The sequence below is a fragment of the Hypoxylon trugodes genome, assembly GCF_022578975.1.
Source record: "Hypoxylon trugodes strain CBS 135444 unplaced genomic scaffold F4822scaffold_3, whole genome shotgun sequence".
Classification (NCBI taxonomy): Eukaryota; Fungi; Ascomycota; class Sordariomycetes; order Xylariales; family Hypoxylaceae; genus Hypoxylon; species Hypoxylon trugodes.
The window spans coordinates 72,729-98,039 of record NW_026250018.1 but is presented as its reverse complement, the minus strand read 5'-3'; the positions used below and the strand labels follow the sequence as shown (position 1 = coordinate 98,039).

The 25,311-nt window shown below is 45.5% G+C and overlaps 10 protein-coding genes across 10 annotated transcripts; 7 read left to right on the top strand and 3 right to left on the bottom strand.

Annotated features, from left to right (window-relative positions):
• The first annotated feature begins 117 nt into the window (after positions 1 to 117).
• On the top strand, positions 118 to 1,980 carry F4822DRAFT_393243 (ubiquitin-conjugating enzyme/RWD-like protein). Its single transcript, XM_051457283.1, has 3 exons — positions 118 to 1,093; positions 1,165 to 1,436; positions 1,524 to 1,980. The coding sequence occupies exons 1-3, from the start codon at positions 830 to 832 to the stop codon at positions 1,696 to 1,698; spliced, it is 711 nt and encodes a 236-aa protein (XP_051316244.1). The 5' UTR covers positions 118 to 829; the 3' UTR covers positions 1,699 to 1,980.
• A 338-nt stretch (positions 1,981 to 2,318) lies between these two features.
• On the bottom strand, positions 2,319 to 4,786 carry F4822DRAFT_393242 (uncharacterized protein). The gene has a single exon (XM_051457282.1). It carries the CDS (start codon positions 4,300 to 4,302, stop codon positions 2,896 to 2,898), a length of 1,407 nt encoding a protein of 468 aa, XP_051316243.1. The 5' UTR covers positions 4,303 to 4,786; the 3' UTR covers positions 2,319 to 2,895.
• F4822DRAFT_393241 (uncharacterized protein) lies at positions 4,261 to 4,786 on the top strand. The gene is made up of 2 exons (XM_051457281.1): positions 4,261 to 4,282; positions 4,370 to 4,786. The coding sequence occupies exon 2, from the start codon at positions 4,397 to 4,399 to the stop codon at positions 4,682 to 4,684; it is 288 nt and encodes a 95-aa protein (XP_051316242.1). The 5' UTR covers positions 4,261 to 4,282; positions 4,370 to 4,396; the 3' UTR covers positions 4,685 to 4,786.
• On the bottom strand, positions 4,751 to 7,222 carry F4822DRAFT_151765 (acyltransferase family-domain-containing protein). The gene has a single exon (XM_051453019.1). It carries the CDS (start codon positions 6,692 to 6,694, stop codon positions 5,192 to 5,194), a length of 1,503 nt encoding a protein of 500 aa, XP_051316241.1. The 5' UTR covers positions 6,695 to 7,222; the 3' UTR covers positions 4,751 to 5,191.
• Positions 7,223 to 7,729: 507 nt separating this feature from the next.
• Positions 7,730 to 9,274, top strand: F4822DRAFT_151703 (glycosyltransferase family 32 protein). Its single transcript, XM_051453018.1, has one exon. The coding sequence runs from the start codon at positions 7,840 to 7,842 to the stop codon at positions 9,031 to 9,033; it is 1,194 nt and encodes a 397-aa protein (XP_051316240.1). The 5' UTR covers positions 7,730 to 7,839; the 3' UTR covers positions 9,034 to 9,274.
• Positions 9,275 to 9,647: 373 nt separating this feature from the next.
• F4822DRAFT_426313 (uncharacterized protein) lies at positions 9,648 to 10,273 on the top strand (the record flags this gene model as incomplete). The annotated part of the gene is made up of 2 exons (XM_051460524.1): positions 9,648 to 9,803; positions 9,902 to 10,273. The coding sequence occupies 2 exons, from the start codon at positions 9,648 to 9,650 to the stop codon at positions 10,271 to 10,273; spliced, it is 528 nt and encodes a 175-aa protein (XP_051316239.1).
• A 551-nt stretch (positions 10,274 to 10,824) lies between these two features.
• On the bottom strand, positions 10,825 to 12,596 carry F4822DRAFT_426312 (DUF89-domain-containing protein; the record flags this gene model as incomplete). The annotated part of the gene is made up of 6 exons (XM_051460523.1): positions 10,825 to 11,055; positions 11,118 to 11,979; positions 12,049 to 12,165; positions 12,241 to 12,371; positions 12,428 to 12,498; positions 12,575 to 12,596. 6 exons carry the CDS (start codon positions 12,594 to 12,596, stop codon positions 10,825 to 10,827), a joined length of 1,434 nt encoding a protein of 477 aa, XP_051316238.1.
• A 1,254-nt stretch (positions 12,597 to 13,850) lies between these two features.
• On the top strand, positions 13,851 to 14,898 carry F4822DRAFT_151617 (uncharacterized protein). Its single transcript, XM_051453017.1, has 2 exons — positions 13,851 to 14,108; positions 14,238 to 14,898. The coding sequence occupies exons 1-2, from the start codon at positions 13,964 to 13,966 to the stop codon at positions 14,633 to 14,635; spliced, it is 543 nt and encodes a 180-aa protein (XP_051316237.1). The 5' UTR covers positions 13,851 to 13,963; the 3' UTR covers positions 14,636 to 14,898.
• A 727-nt stretch (positions 14,899 to 15,625) lies between these two features.
• F4822DRAFT_151575 (MFS general substrate transporter) lies at positions 15,626 to 18,056 on the top strand. The gene is made up of 5 exons (XM_051453016.1): positions 15,626 to 16,179; positions 16,230 to 16,840; positions 16,909 to 17,161; positions 17,228 to 17,350; positions 17,404 to 18,056. The coding sequence occupies exons 1-5, from the start codon at positions 15,971 to 15,973 to the stop codon at positions 17,969 to 17,971; spliced, it is 1,764 nt and encodes a 587-aa protein (XP_051316236.1). The 5' UTR covers positions 15,626 to 15,970; the 3' UTR covers positions 17,972 to 18,056.
• Positions 18,057 to 22,801: 4,745 nt separating this feature from the next.
• On the top strand, positions 22,802 to 23,889 carry F4822DRAFT_393220 (uncharacterized protein). The gene is made up of 2 exons (XM_051457280.1): positions 22,802 to 23,211; positions 23,281 to 23,889. The coding sequence occupies exons 1-2, from the start codon at positions 22,869 to 22,871 to the stop codon at positions 23,586 to 23,588; spliced, it is 651 nt and encodes a 216-aa protein (XP_051316235.1). The 5' UTR covers positions 22,802 to 22,868; the 3' UTR covers positions 23,589 to 23,889.
• Positions 23,890 to 25,311: the final 1,422 nt, after the last annotated feature.

Sequence of the window (25,311 nt, the reverse complement as noted above, 5' to 3'; positions counted from 1 at the left end):
TAGCCAATAAGGTGTGACTAAATGTTAAGAGTGGATAGATTACATAATTTTAAATACTGTATGATGCTCAAACAAGGAGAGGGACTAATCACGGCGGGGCAATCGCGGGGTTACAAGATTCATGTAAGTAACAACTGTCAAGCAAATCCGGCGAACCGTTTTGTCTCATGAGTTGGTTTAGCACTGTTAGGTATGTTTGTACCTTAGTATCGTGGTATTGACGGCGACAGTGTAATCCAACTCATCAATATTTTTTTTTCCCCTTAACTACCTAGGTATCAATCAACCTTAGGTAGTAAGTAGAGTCACACGGAGTTAGTTCCACACTCTTCTCTTTTTTATTATTACATAGGTATTATTTACTATTATATTATTCAGCCTTGCGCAGCGGACTAGGTACCTACATGCGCCGTACAGCCTCCACTTAAAAAGCCCCCTCCCTTGTACCTTCCAAGGTTTGTTGAATAAACTCCAAGGAAATCGGAGAGAGGATAGAACGATCTGGGGCTGTTATCTTTATTTTCATCCCTCTTTCCTTCCAACCTTGCGTCCGCCCTTACTCATTTCCATCGTCTCTTCCAAAGTTCTTTTTTCTTTTTCTTTTTTCGTCTTTTACAAGGTTCTCCCTCCGTCCGACCGATTTTCTTCACATTCATCTACCTCACCGTGGTTCTTGTATAGACATTCCCCCACAAGCGAATCCATTACATACTCGATACGCCGTACCATACCATACCATACTGTATCTTCACTACGCCGATAGCCTCAGTCGCTGTTTAAGACATTTCCGACCACTCCTCTACATTCACGTATCGTAATTTCGCCAACCATGGCTTCAAGTAGAGCGCGTCGCGTGGCAAAGGAGCTAGCCGACATAGAAGCCGACTCTAGGTCCTCTGGTATCACCGCTCAGCCTGCTGGAAACACCGGCGACCTCACACACCTGAAGGCATGCATACCCGGTCCCCCAGGTACCCCGTACGAGCGTGGTCAATTCATTGTCGACGTCAAGATCCCCAACGAGTATCCTTTTCGGCCTCCTACTATGAAGTTTGACACCAAAGTATGGCATCCCAACATCAGCAGTCAGACGGTAAGTTTTTTTTATTCTAGTCTCCTTATCATCTTACTATGGTTATTATAAGCTGACGCAAATACATCCAGGGAGCTATCTGCCTCGACACTCTCAGCTCTGCTTGGTCTCCCGTCCTCACAATCAAGTCAACCCTTTTGTCCCTCCAAGGTCTCTTCGAAAGTCCCGAGCCTAAGGATCCCCAAGACGCCGAAGTAGCCAAGATGATGATTAACGATCGGGAGGCTTTTAACAAGAAGGCACACGAGTGGGCTGTACTTCACGCCAATGCCCCTCGAAATCCTAACTTTCAATCCGTTCACCCCCGGACTCCCGTCGCTCCCCAACAAGTTGACGATAGCAGGTACGATCTTTTTTTTTTTAAAAAAAAAAAAAAATACACTAGCGAGCATGGCGGTGATGCAATTGTTTGGCTAACCGGATACTACAGATACCAGGGGTACAACAAGGATCTTATTAACAGATTCGTCAACATGGGTTTTGACATTGACCGAGTTGTTGAGGCCTTCCAGTTCTTCGGCATTGATCGACTCGACGGTCAGGATTACGAGCTAGAGGAGGCATATATGGGTGATATCACTGCTCGATTGTTGGGAGAGCCCTAGCTTGCGTAATAGGCAAGATTCCAGTACGATACTCGCGCATACCCGCCGATTTCAACCCGTCATTCTCAGAAACCAACTTCACGATTCTATTCGCATACCCCGTAACGTCAGTAGACTTGCGGGATTCTTAAGCATTGGCCATAACATATAGCCACGGCCTGTTGCATTTGGTAGTTCAGAAACGTCTTCACAGACTCGCATTAGGAGTTAGGCGTCAGAGGGTGGGTTCTCAGTTAGGACATGTTATTACCCTGCATTAATTCATACGCATTTTCAATCATGCCTAAACGTTGTGCTCTCATCTGTTACATGAAATATTGCTTTTTTTTTTCAATCCAAAATACGACGTAAGACTCGTGTTTTTATCTGGCTTTTGCTTCGGACCCGAGGGCTTCACCTCTGTCGGCCCGGTTCCGGCCTTTGTAACAATACTACGTGCCTACCGAGGTACCTAGGTAAGCAGATGCTTTAGGTCCTGGTGTTCTAGACCAGTGACATGCATGTTTGGGATGCATTTAGGCATTGTTAAGTGTGTATCTACATCCATAGTCAGTCTGACGTAGCCAGACCGACCATGTCATGAAGTTTACAGCGTATGAAGATGAAGAATACCTAGAACATATTTAAAACATACTTGCTTGGGCATCTATAAAATTAACAAACCGATAGACGGAAGCGTTATGCATGTCATGATCCTTAGTAAACAGCAAAATTGATTTCATTCGGCGAGCATCATGAAGCTACTAGAAAAATAAGCCGACTGAGCCATAGGCATCCTTAGTTCAATACGAATGAAATACCTGAATAATTTGCCTTGTGAAATCCTATCTCGCTTAGCCAAAAGAAGAACCACTAGAAGCCTGCCACGACAACATAGCTGGAATTGTGAGAAGCTGAGCTGGAGTTATGGGCACACAGCATCACTTAACGGCTGCGCATTGCGGTTAACGCGACGCTCGGGGAATATTACCATTAGTTCTGATCTCCATGGTACATATGGGATTATAGATATCGGATTTGTCGGTGCGCCGCTACATTTTGAAGCCCTAAATCCTGAGCAATACTGCACTTCTAGAATATCAGAAATCTATATGTATATACCTGCATATTACAGGTAAAATGGAAATAGAGCCTACCTAGGTAGTCTACATTGTTAGAATTGTGCAGATAGCTTTACAATGTCATTCAAACACAGAATCACGCCGCCATCCCAGAACACAGGCCCAGATCAGTAAATATATCACCCACCAAGACGTCGATACCAGCGGTATCGCTATCTTCTATTCCAAACGCCACGAATAAAATATCATCCAGATAACCATGATATTTCTGACCTGGTTTCTTCCAGTTCATTGACGTTACGTAAAACATTCGGTCCGGCGTGTCACGACCATAGATCCATAATGGCTTCTGGGATATACCGTAAATTTGGAACGGCGGCATTTGTGAAAACACCATTACGTATGGCTCGTACACGCTATGGAAGTTATAGAAGGTTTTATGCTGAAAGATGGTGAATATGAATGTGTTGGCGTCACTCGGTGAACACTCCGGATCTGTCTGTCGGCACATGGTTATAGAGAGCGAATTAGTTGCTTGATGAATTGATTCTTGTGAAGGTCCTGTTTTGGGCATGTACTTTTCCATACACTTCCCATCGCCAGCCGCTGCGGCTAGAGGGGCCAAATCCGATGCCACCGACGCGTCAACTTCGAGCGCCGCAAATACTCGGTGAGGTGAGACGTCATAATGTGCATACATTCGGCCGTCGGTGTCCCAGAATAGGAACCAGTTCTTCTCCATGGGGAAGTAAGGCATTGGCCGATGAAGCTCAGTCCCAAGCTGAAAAGGTTGATCCGACTGTTGCTCTCTCTCCCAGTTTATTAACGCTCGGAAGTCTTGCATCCATTGTCCGAAACACGTCCATTGCGAATTACTCCCGTAGATTATGAATGGCGATACAGGGCCGTAGAAGACCCTAGCATCATGGGGACCAGTGTTCAGATTGACGTACTCAAGCTCACCTTCGCATTTACCTAGGCCAGTCGGGACGATCGGTAATGGCACAGGGGGAAACAGACAACTGAGCTCACTACTATCCTGGTTGAATGAGGCGTCGCAGACCATTTCAGTGAACTGAGTGTGCGTTATATCTGCTGGGTCATGTTGTTGCGCCACAATGGTCCATGTATCTTCAAGCAAAGGGTGCGGGATGATGTTGGGATTTATGCCAAGTTTGTCATCGAAACGGAGCTTGAAATATTTATTGTCTGGTGTTGAAACAGAGAACAATACGACGTGGGTATCATTGAAATTGGGACCGTCGACGATATTATCCCCATTCTCGTTGTAGCCTGGTAGTACTTGAGGCGAAATATCGCTATTGGCGCCATTCTTACTTCCTGAATCCACTGGGCCGTTAAGAGTATGTTGTTGCTCTAGGTTGATGAGGTTATTGGCAGTAGGAAACGTGCGTTTTATCCAATCTTGGACGCGGTAATGTGAGATGACGGGACGGCCATCTATGTAACGGAGGATGGTATAGAAAAGTAGAACTGATAATAGCCCAAGAATCAATGCACGCCTCAAAACTCTCGTCAGCATATTTTGAGGAATGTTTAGACTCGTGTTGGTACGATGATGCAAAGGCGACAGCTTGTCGAATACCTACCATACTTAACCATGGTCAACAGTGAATATGATGGATATGATGACCGTGATTTTTAGCTCCTTCTGGGTGTATCTTCTTCTCAGCAGGCAGTCAGGCAGTGTAACAACCGGACGCTATCAACAAGTATTGCACATTGGTATTAGTATACATCCGTATGGAGTGGCTGGAGATTGGTCTCGGCAATTATGGTGCGTGCACTATGCCTTGTTTGACACCCTGTTTATTCCTGCATTCATGCAATGTCCAGCAGGTGTAACTTGTCGCGGATTTCCCGTAGTCATTGTCACAATACCGGAAACCATGCAGATGTCTTGATTGTATCTGCCTAGGTACCTACCTAGGTAAGCATCATGCAGGGAATGGATGATGAAGATGTAAGGGTGAAGAATTTGGGGAAATAAGAAACGAGCTAAGTTCATAATTTGACATGTGCTAGTTCATTCCCCATGGCCTCCCCGCACTCCTCCCCTGTCTATTTTAATCAAGCTTTACAAGTAGTTCACACCTTCCCCCCTCCCTTCTGAATCTCGGGTAGCACTACCGTACCGTCGATTACTTTCCTAATCGGGCAATAGTCTCCAACTACGTCCACCACTAAGACTTTCCATCACTACTTGTGCTAGCGGCTGTAGCCTTTGTCTCGGTCTTTTTCTAGTTATATTGGCTACACAAGTTCGGAGCGGCAAGGCATAAACGACGCCACTTACACTACCATTCACCATTCTTCAGCCCGTTTCATTGGAAATCAGGGAAACTCAAATCAGCTCATCCCCCATTGACGAATGTTTGCTACACTTAGTACTAACGCCACATCTACTTTTGCTAGATACCTCGGAATCCTCCTTGTGTTTTAATTGGCCCAGGTAACAGGTACCGATACAACCATTGCGTAAATCGAACACTAGGTTCGTCAATCAACTTAGTGACGAGCTCAGCTACCCAAATGCTAAGTGGCAGGAGAATAACGTGTGGCACCAGAAAAGACAACTCGAGTCCAAATAGACCAATCTTAGGTAACTTGAGTACGTCCACCCACCAAGGTATATTGGTCAGTTGAGCATCCTGATACCATCCCGTAGCTGTATATAACCTATCGCCGATAGTCCACAGAATAGGTCCATGTACCAAGTATAGCGCGAAAGATATGCGGCCAAGATATTGACAGAATCGGGTTTCGAAAAATTGCCTGAGCCACGGAATCCGGGGTATAGAGGCAACGAGGAAAGTCGCCGCCCAAAACAAGTAGAACCATTTATAGTCGAATACGGCTTGGGGTTTAAGATACGAGAGATAGTACCAACCCCGTGAATTCCTAAGGCGATTAACATCCATATTGACGGATGGGACACCGCCAAGATAGATGCTAAATGCGAAGAGATGGTAAAAGATGAAGTTTTTGGCCGGCTTTAACTTGGTGAAAATATAAGGGAGCTCGTTTCTTGCGTTGAGTAGATCGAGGTCGCAGAGTAGCATGCCAGATATGAACATTGCTGCGTACCAACCATCTGCAACATACATGAAATAGATTATTAGGGCGATTTGGCACCATAATCGGGCATTTTTAGTCAACCTCGAAAGCGCCAGTAAACAACTGTATATGACGACGGATCCTTTAAACTCAATCTGAATTGACCAAGCATGGTACTGGTAGCTGATCCAAGGGTCACCACCTTGGTTGTACAGGAAGCTGAAATTCTTGAGTTCGACATACCAAAACCAGAGCTCATCCATCCAGGTCCCTTTGGGCTGGGCATTAACGGCCCATATTTTGAAGAGATGCCACGACGTCATGTAAAGGAAAGTCACAGCAATGAGCGGAAGATAGAGGCGTAACCATCGTCTGAATAAAGCAGATGCCACATTGTCGCCAAGCTTTACGTACTCCTGATTATGTATCAGGTTTAATGGTTTTGTCGATAGAACGTAGCCAGAAATGACGAAGAAGGTGGAGACGGAGTAGTGGCCGCCAGTAAAAAAAGTCCGTATTCCATGAAAAGCGACGAGGTAATGCTTGTTATTATATCCAAACGCATCCTCGAAAGGTTCGTTCTGGTGATGAGCCCACAACTGGTGATGATGCCAATACACCAAGAAAGCTGCGAAACCCCGTAAGCCATCTAAATATGCTGTCGGACGTAGGTTCCCTGTGCCCCCTTTCTTGCTGGGCCATAGCAGCGATAGAAGGGACTTGATCGGCCTTGGTAATTTTTTAAAGTAGCTCAAGCCTTTCGTCACCGAACGATGCGACGCGGGCTTCCAGTTGGCATCGATCTCTCCCCATTCCCTAATATCTAGTATATCCTGATATTTATCTGGCGTCTCCATACCAGATTGAGTTTGTCGAGGAGGGGATGTATTTTGATGTCCTTGGATCAAAATTCCATGGGAGGTGGTGAAGTTCTTGAATGATTTGAAGATAGTTTGTAGCAATAACAGGTCGAAACTCAGCTCATACAAGCTAGCTCGCCAAGCACATGCACCTATACAGTGGTCGTTATTAGTTCACTGTATCGTACTTCGTACATCACCCGTACATCACCGTGCGGGCTATCGAATTTCCATCCGTGCAAGTTTGCCATCTAAGGTATCGGCGATACATTGTGTCTTCACATACTCAAGTAGATACGCACGAAAACCTCCGTCGAAGGTGACGGTGGCACGACATATGCCCATGACCAATATACGACTACATCAGGGCTTGATTGGCACGCCTCTTGTAAAACGGGCGCTAAGTGGCGCTGCAGGTGTACCGCCAACACGGCCGAGTCAGCTAATTATCCACATAGAACATACCTAGGTAATTTGAACCGGCGAATATCTTTACGCATGTGATACGAAGAACAGCTCCCATCCGCGGCTCATAAGCCATCGTACCTGCCATAGAATGGACGTGATACTTGAATAGGAAGGTTCTAAATACGAACACCTAGAACCGTGCGGACGACCCCTAGATACTAGTTCATCTGGGGTCATAGGATGAACCGTGGCTTCGGTACTACTACCGTTACACGGGACGGAAGATCCTAGCGACACATCTGCAGGGATAAGATACTTAGATCGCCGCCTGTTCGTAGCTTCTGAATGTATGAAATAGAGTGGGCGTTAACTGTATTTGGTCAGGAGAAGGGACGAGTACTAACCAGCTCTTTTCAAGTTTATGCTGTGCAACCTGGCTCGTCACAAATGTTGACCTTGGTATAGCTTCTTCCACAAGGTACCTATCCCCGATTAGCTCAGAAGCCTCAGGCATATATGTGCCTAGATTGCTTCTACGACTGGAAGTTTGGAAGTGGTAACCTCAGTGGCGTATAGGGATGATGTCGGTGTATCGTCAGCTTTAAGTTGTAGGGGTAAACGCTCTGGGGTAAGAATACTCTCGGAGTTTATCACAGTCATCGATTTTCCTTTGGACACAGACCCTGATTTGGACTTACTTCATCTTTGTATTCGAAAGCAGGTCCATTGCCAAGATGAACGCACCCATATCACCATTATCGCCTAGATTGGCATCAACCACCGCGAAGTTTAGGAATCGCATCCCAACGCAGCTACGAAGAACCATCCCAGTGTACCTCGTATGCGTATGCATTTTTTTGGTCTTCCTCAACATCGACCTCATGCCATCGGTGCCGAGTCCGAGCGGCATGTTTAAACGAAGCTCGATATCACAGAAGCCTTCGTCATCCGACTACTCAAGAGGCTTTCCAAGGAAGATATGGCAAACTTGGAAGATTGACCCTTTCTCTTTTGAAGAACGAGATACTGCGACGGCCAAGACGTGGACGATGTTGAATCCTAGCTTTAGATACGAGGTACTTACGGACAACAATGACATGAACTACATCGAACAGCATTTTGGCCCCGAAGGATTCAATCGTATGGATATTATCGACTTGTATCGATCAGTTAATGCAACGATAATTAAAGCGGACCTTCTGCGTTATCTTGTTATGTATGCGGAAGGTGGTGTGTACGCTGATATTGACGTCGAAGCACTTCGGCCTGTGCATCGATTTATCCCGGAGCGATATGATGAATCAGAAATCGACATGGTACTTGGGGTAGAAATTGACCAGCCGCAATATAAGGACCACAATATCCTCGGCAGGAAATCGCAATCATTTTGTCAGTGGACATTCATGGCAAAACCCCGACTTCCGGTGATGCTGAGACTAGTAGAAAAGATCGAAAGGTGGCTGACGGATATTGCCAAGAAACAAAATGTACCGATTGGCGAAGTGGTTCTAGACTTTGACGAAGTGATAAGCGGTACAGGCCCATCTGCATTTACCGCTGCTATATTGGAAGACATGAATAGGCGGCGCGGCGATGCTGCCATCACTTGGGATGATTTCCATAATTTGGACGAGTCAAAAGCCGTCAGAGGTATGCTGGTCTTAAATGTCGAGGCATTCGCCGCAGGACAAGGTCACTCGGACTCTGGCAACCATAATGCTAGAGGTGCACTCGTCAAACACCACTATCATGCTTCAAACTGGCCGAGTCGACATCCTCGATTTAACCACCCGATATATGGGGAAGTGGAAAGATGTAATTGGAATGCTGAGTGTGTTAGAAAATGGGATGAAGATGTAGAAACATTCGGACTTCTTCCACCGGAGGAACAGCAAAAGAGAATCGATGAGAAGAATATACATTCGTAGCTACCTACCTATACATTAATCGGGTACTAGAGCGAAGAAAGTCGGTTCTCGCGTCGGTATGTTCAATTGGATGTCAATTTTATCGTGGTGCTATTGGCGAAATTGTGAAGAATAGTTGATTTATGTAGCCATTTCAAAACTACATATGTACGAAGAAATTCCAACAAACCTGTTTACGTAATCAAATACAGGTAAACTCTAGGGCTACGTCATTTAGGGGTTAGGTACCCACCCACGATAAAGCAGCTTCAACCCGCGCAGCCCGCGTTAGGTCAGATCTCGCCATTTCGTAATGGCAGGTGCTACATATATGTACCATTGGTATGGATTGATCTTAACGTGAACCTTCTTTTAAATTTACTTTTATTTAATTTCTTTTCGTACTATTCAATATTCAATTCCCTCTTTCTTCTCAAATGTAGTCATAAGGGAATTCCTTGTAGTTCTATAATTAATTCTCGATTCTTACAACATCCCACCTAAGGTCCCATTGGGATCTTCGCTCCATCTTCAGATCCAATTGAAGTAATCCGATTCGCTCTATCTCTCAATTGCAACTCGTCGCATCCCATCGCTATTACATCTCCTCACCTCGTAGCACCATATACTCCACAATGGCGACCGACGATATCTCTTCTCGTACTAGATCCAGGGCCAATGATTTGCTTGTCTACGGTCAGCGCCAAGTCGATCGAGTCGTAAGCCCGCCTACACGACAAAAGGCCTATAATTGGGTTTATGATTTCTCAATCGAGAAACCTATATTATCTGTAAGCTTTTAGCTTTGTCCTTTACGTATCCAGCCGATCAATTGGTTATAATACCTAAGGAGGTACTATGCTAACCGTGTCGCTTGCCAAACCATTAGTCTTTTGTCGCCTTCCAACTCGCTCTCTCCCTCGCACCTATACTCCTCTTCGCAGGCTTTGCCACGACCACTATCGCCGTCTCGCTCATCTCCGCCCTCCTATTTTCGCTATTCTGGATCGGAATCGCGACTCTTTTCCTCGTGCCCACTCTCTTCATTACCTTCAGCATCGCCTTATTTTTCTGGGCTTGGGCTGCTGCCACCTTTTTCGCCGGTCGCTATGTCTACGGTAGATTGTCATCCGGCGCCGACGGCGACGGCAAAGTGGTGGCCAATAGTGGAGAAAAGAAGATCATCTTCGAAAAGAAAAATGGCAAGAATAACGACGCCGATTTCGACGCTAAGGCCGAGGCGACCGAAGTCAAGGAATAGATCGCCGGCGAGGTCGTGTGGATTGTGATGGAGGTCGGCTGGTTTATGATCCGGCAAGGCACCGTGGCGCTACTGAAGCTCCGATTCTAGTTCTAAATGGTGCATCTTTATATCCGCCACGGGCGATGCGGATTGACGCGATGATGCGTGGATAATAGGTGTTGGCGTTTTGGTTTTAGTACAGATACCCACGACGAGATGGAATGGAAACGCTTCGAGGCTAATGGAGAATCGGCGGTATGGTCCTTGTCCTTGGTACACAGGCATCGGTAATAAAATATGATTTCGATATGCTTTAACCCCATGTTGTCTGGCGCGTTCCTATAATTACGAAAATTCATACAACGAAATCCACCCAGACCAAGCAATGGGCATTTAACAACTTGCTTATGGGAGGTCCTTCTCCATTTCTGGATGCTGGATGGGGAATATGAACATACCTAGGTAGGTAAGATGATTACAAATTGGAAATTACAAAGACCAGTGAGGATATAGTCTATTTGATCTAGGGTTTGTAATTGTTTGCCGCGTACATGTACACATAAGCAGCATTATTTACCGTTCGAGAAAGATACAACTGCCCACTTACCGCTCCATGCCCATTTCCTAGCGCCAGAATCTCCACCTCCACCTTCTGTGGCTAGGATTTCTTCGTCTAGACCTGGCTTAAGCCCGACGACAACATCAGCCTTGCATGTCCGAAGGGCGAGAACATTGACTCCAGAGCCGGGACCAAGAGGTCCGATTGCCTCGGTGAAGGGAGTTGCTGGGTCCCATGCAGCCTTTCTTTGGTCAGTACATCCAGCTTGAAAAAGAATTCGGCAAGAATAATAGATATACTCACATCACCAGTGAGTTTCCTATAGTTTAAATCGCCCTTGAAGATCACCACCTCGCTAGTCTTCAAATCTTCGTACAGATCCTTTTCCGTTGAAGGAAGCCTCCAATAACTACCCGGGTGGGTCCAGAAAGTGTTAGGTCTCATGATAAGCTGGCCTTCAGCGTGCATACGTGCCCACTCCTGGAAGAGAAAGCCAAGATCTGTGACATCTTTGTCGGCCAATGGCGAGGGGGTATTGTTTTGCAGTTTATCCTCTTCGGAGGGTGTTTCGTAGAATCGTCTCGGATCAGCTAAAGCACTGAGCAGAGCGGCGAAGTCTGTTGGCAAGACGTCCGACACAAACCAGGGGATCGACTTCGGGTGGAGAACAACGAGAGTCGCAAGCCCGGATGATAATAGGTAGCCGGCTAGAATAAGATCCACGTAAAGTTCGAACCCGGCATTATCCAATACAATATCCACCCGACGTTCCTTTCTACCCTCGTCTTTGGCCTTTTTCAACACTTCGTAAGTGGCTCCTAGATCATTCACAAGAATATTCTTCTCAGATGCCTTTCTAGCTTCAGACCCTTGTAGTTTTTGAATGTCCTCGTATGTGAGACTGGTTAGCAGTGATAAGTCTGTTGCATTGCCCCACAAGCAGATCTCGCACATCTCGAAGAAGAGTATCTTTTCAGCTTCTTCATGTTCGGAGCCGGTGCCGGCCTTGAATTTATCTTGTTCTATTTGGGTTACTAGGTCCTTATACCGGGCGGCAAGTTCGATAACTGCGGGTCTCGACGAGCGGAAGGTCTTGATCTTTTGGCGGTAAAACACATCGTAGGTCTTCCAGTGCTTTGATAGGCTAAAGGACGTGTTGAGGCGTCTATGCTTTACCTTGTTAGTACAGACCACATTTTGTTCCGATGTATAGCACCAGCACGTTGATTAATACCTGTAAAGATAACATTCGCAGAAGAGCCATGGAATATTAAACCAACTTGGAGTTCCTAGCTGCTCTAGTTCGCGGTTGTAGATGGCTACATCGGCACCACCGTCGTCTCGTATCGGTCTATTTTGCCAGTCAACTATCCATCCTTTGATACATAGGATAATATAAGTAAGGTATGAAGCCGGTATGACATACGTAAGCTGTCGATCATGTTGTAGCTCATATTTGAGTCGAGACAGTTCTTCTATTATCTTCTTTCCCTCCTCTTGTTTCTCGGGATCTTGGCATTCGGAAACGGAGCGATATAGATCGTCGACGGCTTGGGTCTTGACGGCGAAACGTCAGTAAGGCGGTTGTGCTAAGCGGAAGGTGATAAACTGACAACTATCACGGGCCATCTATCTCGAGCGGAAATGTATGCGAAGGACAACTTGTCGCTAGTCAAATAGGGTGCTGGGAGATATTCAGTCAGTCAGTTTAGAAGCTCTCCCTTTTATTATATCTAAGTGAATAATGTCGCAATACATACGAGTTTTAGTATCGAACTCCATTTCGATGATAGAGCTAGGATACTGGGTTTGTCGCGAGTCTTTCCAATCAAGTTTATCGATCGAATCCTTCTTTTGTTTCTGTTATTATTATCATCCAGACGAGACTTTTCTTGCGCATTTACAATAATATGAATAGAGAGCTAAGATGAGAGCTACACTAATAAAGTATGAGGTATTCAAGTTAAATAATTCGGCGCGGGGCATCCTGGCGGGGTAGCTCCGACACTATATCACGATAAAAGAATACTACGCGACTTGGACATTCTATTACTTAAATCCAGCATATGCAAAAACAAAATACATCGTAATATAAACTTGAACCGTTGTGTTGGAAAGCAACTGGGTACCTGCATTAGTATATCAACTTCCGTATGTTTTTTGTCGGCCAAGAATCATAGGAGAAGGGCATAAATCTTGTTACTTTAAGAACTTGATTTCATCTGGTAACACATAAAAACGCGATGGATTATGAGAGATACAGTATAACAGCACAATTACTATGCTGATTTATGTTATGTGTGTATAAAATCTTCATAGATTTGACTGGTCAACTCGGGTAACACAAGAATAATTAAAATTGCACGTAGCATCCTTGTCTGCAGATCAGATCTTCCAAGATTCAACCTTAATCCTCTTTCACTAACCTAGAACCTAGCAGCCTAGTACCTAATTCTCTATTTCTAAATTTATCAAGCAACTTAAACATACCAATATCATTACTTAGTATCAATATACCATAATTATTAACCAAATAGCCTCACTCTCCTATATCAATCCTTTATTTCAGCACGACCGTAACCAGGATAAGCCTTACGACGCGATACAACTATCAAAATGACGGTTCCCCTCGAAATCTATGTTCCCCGCGAATTGACGCGTCATCGGAATGCCTACCCGCAAGAAACTTGGAATCATAGCAGAAAACTAGACTTATTGAGGGTATCCCCGCTTGCTAAACATCCCAAATTGTTCTAAGATGTCTACATGTGAAAGAATATGGGGTAATTCCCACTATCATTATTGGTCCATTGTCTTTGGCACATACCTCGGTGGCCTAGGGACCAAGGCAAATCCTGCTAATATACCAAGGGTTAATACACTACCAGCCTCTATTGACCGAGCTTCTTCCTCATGGAGATGATACTAGGATATCTACCTCTAAGAGTATGGCAGTCGGAAGGTAAATGGTCTAAAAGACATGATATTGCACCGAACCGATGTAGGTTATAAAACCCGGACTCCTTGACCTAGAGTCCAAGCCTTGAATCAGTTCACACTACGCCATATCATCGGCTACGAACTACAAGTTGGCCCGGTACCTATCGTCGCTATAATTTATACCAGGCTCGTCTTCTAGCATTGGAAATATGAGATACATTACCCCTATCGTGGCTCTAATCGCCCTTGTCTCTGCTCAGTACTTGTCCGATATTCCTGAATGTGCCCTGCCTTGTATCGATACTGCAAGGGCTGGTAGTACCAATTGCGAATCTGATGATTATATCTGTATCTGTACGTATTTGCCCTTTATGTCCTGTTCCTCTCCTCCGACTATACATAAGAGTAATCCCTGTTATCATGGCATCCATACTATTTACAGGTTCAATATTGAAGGGGAAAACATTAACCGAGAGTTTCCAGGCGAGAACAAAAATACGGTGGCATCAGCTGGCACCAGCTGTGTTCTGAGGGCTTGCGGTATTCAAGTAGCTACAAGTCAAGTCCTACCAGCCGTTAGTGCTTTTTGCGACGCCGTCCAATCCAATGCTAGTAGCAGCAGCAGTAGCAGCTCTATGCCAGCAACATCCACAGCCTCCACCACCTCCCCCCTTGCGTCAAGCGGCCTATTCAGCAGTTCGGTCGGCTCCGTATCCTCAGTAACGCCTAGTCAAACTATTATCTCGAACAGAACCTCCACCTCGAACGTCGGTACCAGTTCTACCGCCACCAACACCCCTACCACAGTCAGCTCGACCGGGTCCACCATAGTAATTAGCTCCCTAGCTATTTTGGCTCTCGGCATCGCCGCTACCCTATGAGTTTTATATCTCGTAGAATTACGGCATAATCGTGGTGGTGACGAGATGTTAAGCATCACACTCCTAATCGTGTCATGGTAGCATACCGATCCGTCTCAAGACGCAAAACGATTCACCCAGTCGCTCTGGATGAGGAGGCATTTAAGACATATAATCACATGTGAATATAACTAATCTAATATTTTTCATCGAAGCCATATTTTCTCGCATTGTCGCTAGCCTTATAAATAGCGCATAAAGGACGTTCCACAAATCGGAAATTACCAAGCTTACCATGCATTCGTCTTCTAGGCCAAGAATATTAGTATACCATGCGATCGGGTCCAGATATTAGGCCAACCCTCGGTTCTCGCGTAAGAGGTTAGTTCATTCATTTTCTAGATTCAAGTTTATACTCCATGAAGCTGCTTATGCCTTGATTTAACAGGTGTTGCTCATAGGAATCAGCTATCAATGGTTGTAAGCATGAACCAAAGGACCCCCAATACGTATAATCCATCTTCTAACTCGATCCCGGAATAGGTAAATTCGTCCGCGCGTGACAAATACGACCGAAGATATCTCGGAATATGGCTTCGCTTTTTATCATCAAGGCGTCCGAATATATAGTCTCCGTCTAGACTGCGAAGAGAAGGCTCTTAGTCTCATCGAACTAACGTCCAACAGTCGTCGGTTAGTGCCATTGACTAATGCCAAGATGTCAAAGAGGTAATAATGGACCAAAGTTTCGGCGCTCAAAGCGGCGGGTAGGCAATACCACGTTGTATACGAACGGAGCATAGTTGACCCTAAGCTATGATAGGTTACAAGCACGATTGATATCACATACAGCAAGGATTAACCCCCGTTAGCCTCATTGGAACCCTGCGATCAACATCCACTGGCCATCTTATCAGATGATCTGATAAAAATTTTCTGTATCTCGATCATCGGCGGCTGCAGCAACGTTCGGGAAGGTGTCAAAACTATCATCTTGGCTGTCGGTCTTACTATTCAATAAGAGTATAGCAAAACATTAAAACATGCAGAGAAAACGGATGAGAATCTAGGCGTAAGTCAAGCCACATGGCTATCCGCCATCGGCCCTTGTTCACTATGCCAGTAATCGTTCCACGGCCTTTCAGCCGTAGGACGGAAAGCGATTGCAAAAGCCTTGGCAGGTAGGGGTAGTACTACATATATACCTAGGTAGTGATAACTATATAGGTATCCCGTAATCTGCGCCGATCGCTTCTTAACGAACGTCAGGGATCAAGTTCTCTTCCTTAGAAGTCAATCTCAGCGCAAATCCTACTGATCCAGTGGTCCCTCTTCGCCAAAGATACACATACCACTATGGCGACTATTTCTCCAGTGGGCGCGCACGCTTCTAGCGGTCGCGATGTCGAGAAAGACATATTGCAAAACCAACCCGCGACTGAAGTACCGGACGACTCCAAGACCGACACAGACGACGACTCGTCGCACGTGCAGGAAGGCGTTAAACGGATCGAAGCCATTACCACAGTTTGGTCTAAGAAATCTCTATGGTCTACTTTCGCCCTGTATGTTGACTGTTCTCGAAAGCCCTTGCGGTTAAATACTGATAATTTAGTCTCTGGCTCGTATCCTTCGTATCTGCGCTATTATCGTCTATCGACACTGCTCTATCACCGTATGTTACATCCTCTTTCTCGAAGCATGGCCTTCTAGCGGTCATCAACATTGCCGCAAGAGTCATCGGTGGTGTCGTCACACTTAGCCTGGGCAAATTGATCGACATCAGAGGCCGTGCGGAGGGTTTCGTTGGATCGCTACTCCTTATTACCGTCGGTATGATTATGAAGGCAACCTGCCAAAATGTCGAAACCTATGCTGCAGCTCAGGTCTTCACTTGGGTCGGAAAGGTTGCTCTCGGCTTCATTATCAACGTGTTCGTGGCAGATATCACTACCTTGAAGAACCGAATGTTCATTTTTGCCCTGAACTCGACCCCAAATCTCGCGACCACTTTTGCTGGCCCGAAAATCGCAGAGCTCTTTTATCAAAGAGTGAATTTTAGATGGGCATTTGGAGCTTTCACCATCATTCTACTTGTAGTGTGCCTCCCGGTCGTCGCTATCCTCTACTACCACGAAAAGAAAGCGAAACAACTCGGTGTCCTTCGCCCGAAAGCCAACCGTACCACTATACAATCGATCTTGTACTACATTTCCGAATTCGATCGTGAGTAGGCCTTATTCTTAATTGAAAATTAGAAACTCGAGTCACTGATGTAGGGTTGTTGCATATAGTTATCGGCGCAGTCCTCATCTCAGGAGGCTTTACACTCATCACTCTTCCATTCAGCCTTGTCAGCTCTGCTTCGCACTCGTGGCAGAGCGCAAGCATCATTGTTATGATCGTGATGGGTGTAGTCGGTCTCGTTGCATTCGTCATCTGGGAAAGATACTTCTCCCGAGTCAAGTTCTTCCCTTTCGAATTCCTCAAAGATAGAACTTTCTTGGGTGCCGTGCTGTCGCATTTCGTCGTCTTCATGACAACTTTGTTAGTTGACAATTTTCCTTGTCCCAAACCCCGATAAATTTCACTCGAGACTGACCTGCGGCGTAGCGTTTGGGATGCTTATTATAGCTCCTATCTTCAGGTCGTTCATGGCCTAAGCATTAGCATTTCCAACTATGTGCTGAATGCTTATTCTCTCACATCATACTTCACTGGTCCATTTATCGCCTTGTAAGTGTAATATGCGTTGTCAGTTTCGGACTTGTTCGCTAACATTCTTAAAGATACATCCGTTATACTGGACGCGTTAAGTACCCGGCTATGGCGGCTATACCTATCTATCTACTCGGCACAGCCCTGTTGATCTATTTCAGAGTACCCTCCTCCCAGGTTGGATACCTTGTTATGTGTCAAGTCCTTGTCGGCTTCGGTGTCGGTATGATCGGGCAGATGGCAGAACTCGCTGCCATGGCGTCGGTAAGGCACCAAGACGTTGCCGTCGCTCTTGCAATTTACGGCTTATTCGGATCTGTCGGTTCTTCCGTTGGCTACGCCGTAGCGGGTGGTCTTTGGACGAATATTCTCCCCCAGAAGCTATACGAATTCCTCCCTGAGCAAAACAAGAACATGACGGCCGCGATTTACGGGGATATAAACAAGCAGATGGCATATCCAATTGGTACTCCAATCCGGGATGCCGTCATAGCGGCCTACGGCGACGTCATGAGAAAGATGGTTATCGTCGGCTCCGCTCTTATTCCTCTAACTATTATCTGCGTACTTGTTTGGAAGAATATTAACGTTAAGAAGCTAGAAACAGTCGAAAAGAGAGCTAGGGGCAACGTGTTTTAGAGGGATGGCGGTTGTTCTATGGCTCGTCGGGTCACGGTGGAGCCACAGCACTATCTGCTATTACTTAGTATCGGCGATCCCTTCAACATTCCATTCCGAAAGTAAGACCGACCTCATGCATAGAAAATGAAGCGTACCCACCAGGTACCCAAGTAGTTATCAATGGAATCTAGAGGTTTGAATTCCAGAAGATATATATATGGGCACCATTTCGGGTGACTAGGTAGATAAACACTGGTGAGGCAACATTAGACGGAGAAATAAATATCAATACCAACATATGTACCTCATCTCCCGCAAATTTCCGTTCTATATGATCCGAAGCCACTGTGTTACCCCTGAACCAAGACGAAAATACCACCAGTCTTAGTAGAGGACCAATATTGTATTCCACCGTCCCATACCTTACTGATATTGTGAGTCTTCGTTTTCTACCTAAATATAAAGCGTACTTAGATACGCAATTAGATAGGCCACCTCTATTCGGCACCGCATATGATCAAATATTAAAGATGCCGCCAGAAACAGGAAGACTAGTCGAGAATATATATTCGAAACCCAAATTACTACCTAAACATATTCGTTCTAGAACACGTACCTATATCTTGGTAGTGTCTCTCAAAATATGAGCTTTAGCACCCGATGGTTCTTGGGGGACTGTCAGGTTGATCTAGTAAACCTTGACGTTCTACAGTTACATCAGTGCGCCGCGGCGAGGTGCTGTTGTCTCACGATAGTAAGCCCCGAGCTGAGCTTTCGTGTGAGGTCGGCTTCCTTTGATAGGTGAATTCATTGAGGATTAAACAACGATACTTTTACTATATTTTCAGTATGAATGATAAGAATAAGTACCGCGGCCTAGAACATGTGATAGAACCTTTCTTATACGCGGCTCGCTCTAAAGTTATATCCGATCGGTGAATACGGAGACCCGAGTGTTACTATCTACATAGGGCTTTGTAAGTGAAGCAAGACAGTGACACCTTAGATGTCCCTTATTTTCGTATTTCCACCATATGAAGTAAGAATCCCGGTCCCAATAAGCCATATCTTCCAGATGCTCTCGCTTCTTGAGACCAAAATTCCACCGCAAACCATCCAAGCTCTTACATTCGGACCGCAGGTAAGCTAGCCTATCAAGCTGAGGTTCGAAGAGATCTAGAATACCAGTTTTTCGAATGTTGGATCAGTCATAATTGGTAACTTGGGATTCTAGTTCTTACTACCCCCATCACGCGATACTCCCGAATGAGGATCTGGCGATGTCTCAATTTGTCTTATACTTCGCGGCGGCAAATAGTAGTTATTCCTCTGTTACGTGAGCCATGTGGTCGCCGGCTCCGTGTGTAAATACCTAGGTATGTTAAGACCGGGACCAAATAGGATATATGGCCGACGGTTCGGACAGTAGCCGCACGCTATTATGATAGAGGCAAGAAAAGCCTCTTGGGTACTATCGTAAGATCTTCACATGGCGAGGGTTCCGTTTTTAGAAGTTGATGATGGTCAGATGTCTTTTGTTTCCCCGTTGGGATTCATTCGCCATACACACACCAACTCAGCCTTAACGGAAATGAGCTCACTCCATGGAGTCGCAATGTCCTTGCCAGGCATGTAATGAATATTGTAACTGCCCATAAATATGTCCAAGACCACCGGTAAAGTCCCCCATTGCAATGTCGCTAAGAAGTTATCGCCCCCCTAACGGCAGACATCGAACTAAGACTACAGAAAACGGGACACCCATCCAGCGAGTGAAGACTTTAGCGATATATCAAGCTCTTTACGTACATCCTTCGGCCTACTCCTTTTTAATTGCTCTATACTATCTCCCTCGCTCCATGCTACCGCGTTTCGTAGTATACGGCAACTCTACCTAGGTATATCTCAAGGTGCTTATTCGAAAACTTATACGTGACGCTGATACGACTGCGACTATAGACAAATTAGCCTCATTTCTTCAAAGCAAACATGTGCACGTACTATTATCTCCATTACCATCACCTGGCTCCTTGCACAAGAGACGTTGAATTCGAAGTGCATTATACATTTTGCCCAAATTCAATACCTGAAACAACAGGCACAGGCACTTCAAGCGCAATGGGCGGCCCCAGCCACGATCACGAAGAGAATGGAGAACTGTGGGTTCAACAACCATGCGAGGCACTTGTCTACGCTCCATTGTACAATCTCCCAGATGGATCCGATTATGGCAGCCCTTGCGCGGCTGGTGGATGCCTTATCTCACAACAATGCAGCTCCGGAAGCTGCCGTTTGGAAGATCTTGGTGGACGCTGGATCTGCTGCCAGTGTAATCGCGGCGGAAACACGCTCCGATGGTGTATTCGACCAATGAAGAAGATCCCTGATTCTCTTTGCTACCACGCTATATGTTATAACTGTCGTTCGGATTGTGCATAGGAGGGGTGCGTAGGGTAGGCCGATGGAGATACTTCATGGTAATCCCCGTGGGGTTGAAGATATACGTTTCTTTCTATTCCCTTGAGCTTATGCCTCCTTTTTGTTGGGAATACTTGGACGAGAGGATAAAAACGAAGAACCATAGTCATTGAGAGGGTGAACCCCTGGTTGAGGTTTCGAAGCCAAGCTAGATTGTATTGGTTGCATTATTGGGTTCTCTTGACGAGGTCGGCGACTTCGCCACGTGGTAGTCTAGTATTACCCATGTATGACAATCTCTACTAGCTCTGCCAGTCATCAGGGAAATCAGTAAAGATTATTTTGCTTTTCCAGAAGTAGCCTAAGTTCCCGCATTGCTGTGGCTTCCCGATCTATTATACATCATCTCGCGTATAACCGGATATAGTGCTGAGCGGATGGCCACCTATATCGGGTTATCCACCATGTGAACCAAAGCTTCGGAACATGACTCGGCTGTGGCAGGCGAGTAGATCGAAGTATGAGTAATAGTTACTATTTCCTCTAAGTTATAGATCAATATTTCCAAGTCTATAGATATTCACAACAAGCTTGGTCGCCGATGCTTATAAAAATTCTCTTGTCGATTTGTAATGTATTCAAGACTATGAATATCAATATAAATATCAGAATCGCTCATCATACTAAACCATCAAGATTCAAATTCACGATCTAGATAGTATAAGCACAACTGCGGAGTCAAGCTATATTCGTATCCATTCCTTCTCTCACTTAACAGTCATAAATAATTCTAGATAACTTGGAACAGAATCGCACCATGTGCACTGAAACTGCCTACACACTCCGGTGCGAACACGTCGTCACCCGAACGCTCTATTGCTCAGATGCTCCTTTGCCATCCCGACAGTCACGCAAGGAACGGAAAACCTGTAACAGGACTATTCGAAATGCTGTGCCTTGGCCACCTCCACCGCAGTTCGGGATGCAAGCCACATGCCCCCTAGAAAATTGCCCTTTTGAAGAACGAGGGGGTTATTGGAATTGCTGCTGGTGTGGTAAAGAGTGGAATGAGCAAGGTATGTGAACTTCGAAAGCCCATTTTGATTTATAGAGATATATTTTGCGATTTCTAATATCATATAGGCCGTTGCAGCTGCGTGATGATAATTGATAGGCAAGAATATCGATGTGGGCATATTTGCTGTGAAACATGCGAAGCGGCTACTGAGGTGCAATAAACGGAAGATCCAGTACATTACGAAGCAATTATGATGGACGTATTAGCGAATTTTTAAGGAGAACGGAGTTTTTAATATCAAGCCTTGGGGGCTCGATGTACGAATCAGGGAAGACGACTATTGTGTATGGGGACCGGTCGCCAGTCGAATCTTAGTCTCGATGCATCCTTTCTGTAGCTGTAACTAATTAGGGTACAATTGCATGTGGCGAGATCCGGATTGGAGCCTAAGACACCATCCAGGAGAGCCACAAAGAACACAATAGGAAGGTAATTCGAAGAGATTTCTCGAGGCTTGAACGAATATCTTATGAAGAGTCACCCCATTACATGGCAGGGGAATGCAACTTGGAAATTTGAATCGTGTATCAGAGCCCCTTAAATAGGGCTTGAGAAATCTCGCTATTGACTAGAATTTAGGTTCAATATAATTACTCTGAGGAAGTTGATAGAGAAGAGAAAGAATTATCTGAAAGGTGCTGCCATGATAGAGAACCCTCGGTCCAAAAGCAATGGCCTTCGGCCTACGACTCCCAGAGACCAGTCTTTTGGTGGATCGATAGAGCCATCCATGACGCCAAGTGGCTAAAATTTTCTTGTTGGTCTCAGTCGTGAAAAGCAACTAGGTTCCTAAGTAGTATGACCGCGTATAGTACGCAACATTCATACCCATAGAAGCCTAATATTCGGCAATATACGGTGTTGTACATGATGCACAAAATATGTGTTAAATCAGCCAATAGTGAACCCGCCTAAGAGGGTAAAGAATAGTAAGCATAGATGGACTGACCTTAGAGGAGCGCGAATATCGCGATTGGACTGTAGCCTGCTGCTGGCGGCGTCATAGTCGCACTAATCCACTGCTACCCGAGACAAAGATTCCCTCCCTCCTAGATTAAGGGGGGCAGCTCACCAATACGAAAGAGTTGCTGATCCTTGCTCCGAGATTTCCTTCTCCTAACGTACTGCAGTGGTGCGCTGGGTAAAGGTGTGACGAGTCTTCTTCTTCGCCGTCGACACAAGGATGATCGAGGCTGGAACCTGTATGTAGCAGATGCATTCTTAGGCTGCTAGCGCTGATGTTGCTGCCGGAGAAATACACACGTCCTTACTTGTACATACAAGTAAGCGTATATAAAGCGATCGGGACGTCCGAGGTTTGAAATTTATATCGAACAGTTTGCCAATTTCTGCAAAAAAGACAGACCTCATAGTTTCGTGTCGTCATTTATAACCCCGTACTGCCAAGGTCCGGCGACAATGTGTCACGGACATCCTCACTACCATCCCTGCTCGCACACATCGGTGAAATGGCTTTATTGTCCGGAAGCCATGTTCGACTTAGACACGGGATATGAGACACCCTGCTCGAACCCGATCTACTCGACACCACAGCCAACCAACATCGACTGCCCCCTGCAGAACTGCAATTTCAAGGCCCTACTGGGGAGTTGGAATTGCTGTGTATGCGGCAAAGGCCCCAACACCCAGGGATGGTGCACCGCACTGGGCCGTAGGGTGGACTGGAATCCGCTCACCAGGAAGGTTGAGGATATGGAAGTACCATGCGGCCATGGATGCTGCAGTTCGTGCAGTCCCTCCGGTAAGTTTCATACCGCATCATCGTCGCTAGAAACGAGAATAAGAATAACCCGTTCCTGATTACATACAGCAACGTCGCGAGGAACGAGTCCGGAAATATCGTTTGCGGAAGTTCGAAAGGGGAAAAACAGCCGCAAGGTTCACAGCACTTCTCGGAGCTCTGCGCACAAGCGAGGAACAGCGTACGACTTCAGCCACATTAACACGAGTTGCCCTACTGTTCCCGAAGAAACAGAGCTTGTTAGTTTATCGCCAACAACGAATCCAAGCCCCCGAGGACTTCGTCGGTCTAGTCACGATACGGGAACTGAGTATTCGAAGAAACAAAAAACCCAGACTGGGAAAAAGAAACCGCACAAGAGCCGTGGTCATCATTAAGTAGATTGTATATATGCAGGTACCCTCCATTAGGGCCAGGTACCTAAGTCGCTTGGAAAAAGGGGGAGAGCTTTGAGTAAATGCAGCCATCGATACAAATGAGGAAAGAGGGGCTTCAAATCTTCTGACAACTTTCAAATATTTGGTAATAGGCCATTCATTCGGTAAAACAGTCAGTTACGATTGAAGGCAGAGCTGGGTGATAATAACCTAATAAGGTATCATCCAACCCCCGTGAGCAGAACGAGATGGAGATGAGATCTTTGATAGACATATCATATAGCTCAAAGTAAAAGTGAGTTGAACTTTCAAGTTACCTATTTAGGTGCCCGGGTACCTAATGTATCAACGAAGTGTATCAACATAGACATGATCGCCATATTGCATAAAACCCATTCATAATAAGGTGATTAGATTATTAGTCTCACTTTTGGACTTGATCGGAACCGATTTGATACGTGATATTGTATGTCAATGAATGTTTGTGGTACTTAAGTAGGTTTAAGGGCTGGTTGAAGATCGGGAGGGTTTGCCAAGGTCATCATTGTTTATCCTCGAGTCAATAATATGGTTCGGTTTTTGGTATTAGGCTAGTCTGATTTGTTTCGGTTGAGGGCTGGCGGAAGTTGTGTAGCAGTTCGTATTGTATAAAGTGAGATGGGCCGAAATCTCGTCATGGTGGTTAGCAGCCAAGAGTTATTCCAGTTATATGAGAGTCCACCATTGCATGCTTAATCTAATCCAAGACCTCAAATATGGATATATACTTCTCATGTGTACCCAGGAGGCAATGCACAGGTTTGATGAGAAATAATGCGTTATTTTAAGCCGACGCCACAACCACGGTTCGATTGATTATGACCCCTCTTGTGATTTTGATGATAAGGGTGCAATCGGAATTGGGTCTCGTTTCAATATTCGACGTGAATTAAGAATACAATGAGCTCTAGTATATAAAAGCTAACAATCTCAGTGCCTACCTTTATAACTTAAGAGGTAGGCGAGATAGCTACTTAGCCTGATGTATTACCCGAGGTACCTGGATTATTATTAATAAGTACCTAGGTAGGTAGGTCGTCAAAACAACGCTACCGCGACTTCGACTTCATACCGGGTTCGGTCGTTGCTATGACGGTTGGCTCAATCTAGCGCCCGGACCGGGTCTCGTGGCATTCCGATAGCTTCCGTTGCCTTGTACTTCAATCAGTAGTAACATTGAAGAATGTACGCCTTGGTTACTTCGTACAGACAACTCGAAACGCTCGGGCGGAAGGAGGGATGAATGTTGCCGTACAAGAAATACATGTTATACAAGTCTACGGGTAGGTAATTGCACCCATATAAAAGTACTCACCCACCCCATGCTAATGTTATCTACCTGTTTACCCACCATAGGCCGCCAATAACACCGTAGAGTCGCATTGAGCTTACCTTACAGCCACGTGCTCAGCATGCAGGTCTGACGAAAACAGCGGGATAGGCTGAAGCTGACCGGGACCCCCTTGGCCATGTGTTTTGCAAATGTCAGCAATCCAAACTTCCGATGGTGAAGAGGGGCTATCGCAAAGATCTGGTTGGTGAGTTGATCATCGTATTGATTGTGATGGTTGACCCTGCATGTGTGATAATATGGGGTGGCCATGTTCTTTTTTTCATATGTAAGCGCAATTCGCATCTCATCACCTACATATACCCAGCTTGCTAGCCTACCTAGCGCTAGGAT

What these genes read in the sequence shown, in the direction of transcription:
- F4822DRAFT_151617 (XM_051453017.1), top strand. Translation starts at nt 13,964, where the DNA reads ATGAGATACATTACCCCTATCGTGGCTCTAATCGCCCTTGTCTCTGCT. An exon ending in TGATGATTATATCTGTATCT is followed by an intron (nt 14,109 to 14,237) that starts GTACGTATTTGC and finishes GAGAGTTTCCAG; the next exon opens with GCGAGAACAAAAATACGGTG.
- F4822DRAFT_151765 (XM_051453019.1), bottom strand. Translation starts at nt 6,694, where the DNA reads ATGGAGACGCCAGATAAATATCAGGATATACTAGATATTAGGGAATGG.
- F4822DRAFT_393242 (XM_051457282.1), bottom strand. Translation starts at nt 4,302, where the DNA reads ATGCTGACGAGAGTTTTGAGGCGTGCATTGATTCTTGGGCTATTATCA.
- F4822DRAFT_151575 (XM_051453016.1), top strand. Translation starts at nt 15,971, where the DNA reads ATGGCGACTATTTCTCCAGTGGGCGCGCACGCTTCTAGCGGTCGCGAT. An exon ending in CTATGGTCTACTTTCGCCCT is followed by an intron (nt 16,180 to 16,229) that starts GTATGTTGACTG and finishes CTGATAATTTAG; the next exon opens with TCTCTGGCTCGTATCCTTCG. An exon ending in GTCGTCTTCATGACAACTTT is followed by an intron (nt 17,162 to 17,227) that starts GTTAGTTGACAA and finishes CCTGCGGCGTAG; the next exon opens with CGTTTGGGATGCTTATTATA.
- F4822DRAFT_393243 (XM_051457283.1), top strand. Translation starts at nt 830, where the DNA reads ATGGCTTCAAGTAGAGCGCGTCGCGTGGCAAAGGAGCTAGCCGACATA. An exon ending in CCAACATCAGCAGTCAGACG is followed by an intron (nt 1,094 to 1,164) that starts GTAAGTTTTTTT and finishes AAATACATCCAG; the next exon opens with GGAGCTATCTGCCTCGACAC. An exon ending in CAACAAGTTGACGATAGCAG is followed by an intron (nt 1,437 to 1,523) that starts GTACGATCTTTT and finishes CGGATACTACAG; the next exon opens with ATACCAGGGGTACAACAAGG.
- F4822DRAFT_393241 (XM_051457281.1), top strand. Translation starts at nt 4,397, where the DNA reads ATGATGGATATGATGACCGTGATTTTTAGCTCCTTCTGGGTGTATCTT.
- F4822DRAFT_151703 (XM_051453018.1), top strand. Translation starts at nt 7,840, where the DNA reads ATGAACGCACCCATATCACCATTATCGCCTAGATTGGCATCAACCACC.
- F4822DRAFT_393220 (XM_051457280.1), top strand. Translation starts at nt 22,869, where the DNA reads ATGTGTCACGGACATCCTCACTACCATCCCTGCTCGCACACATCGGTG. An exon ending in CAGTTCGTGCAGTCCCTCCG is followed by an intron (nt 23,212 to 23,280) that starts GTAAGTTTCATA and finishes GATTACATACAG; the next exon opens with CAACGTCGCGAGGAACGAGT.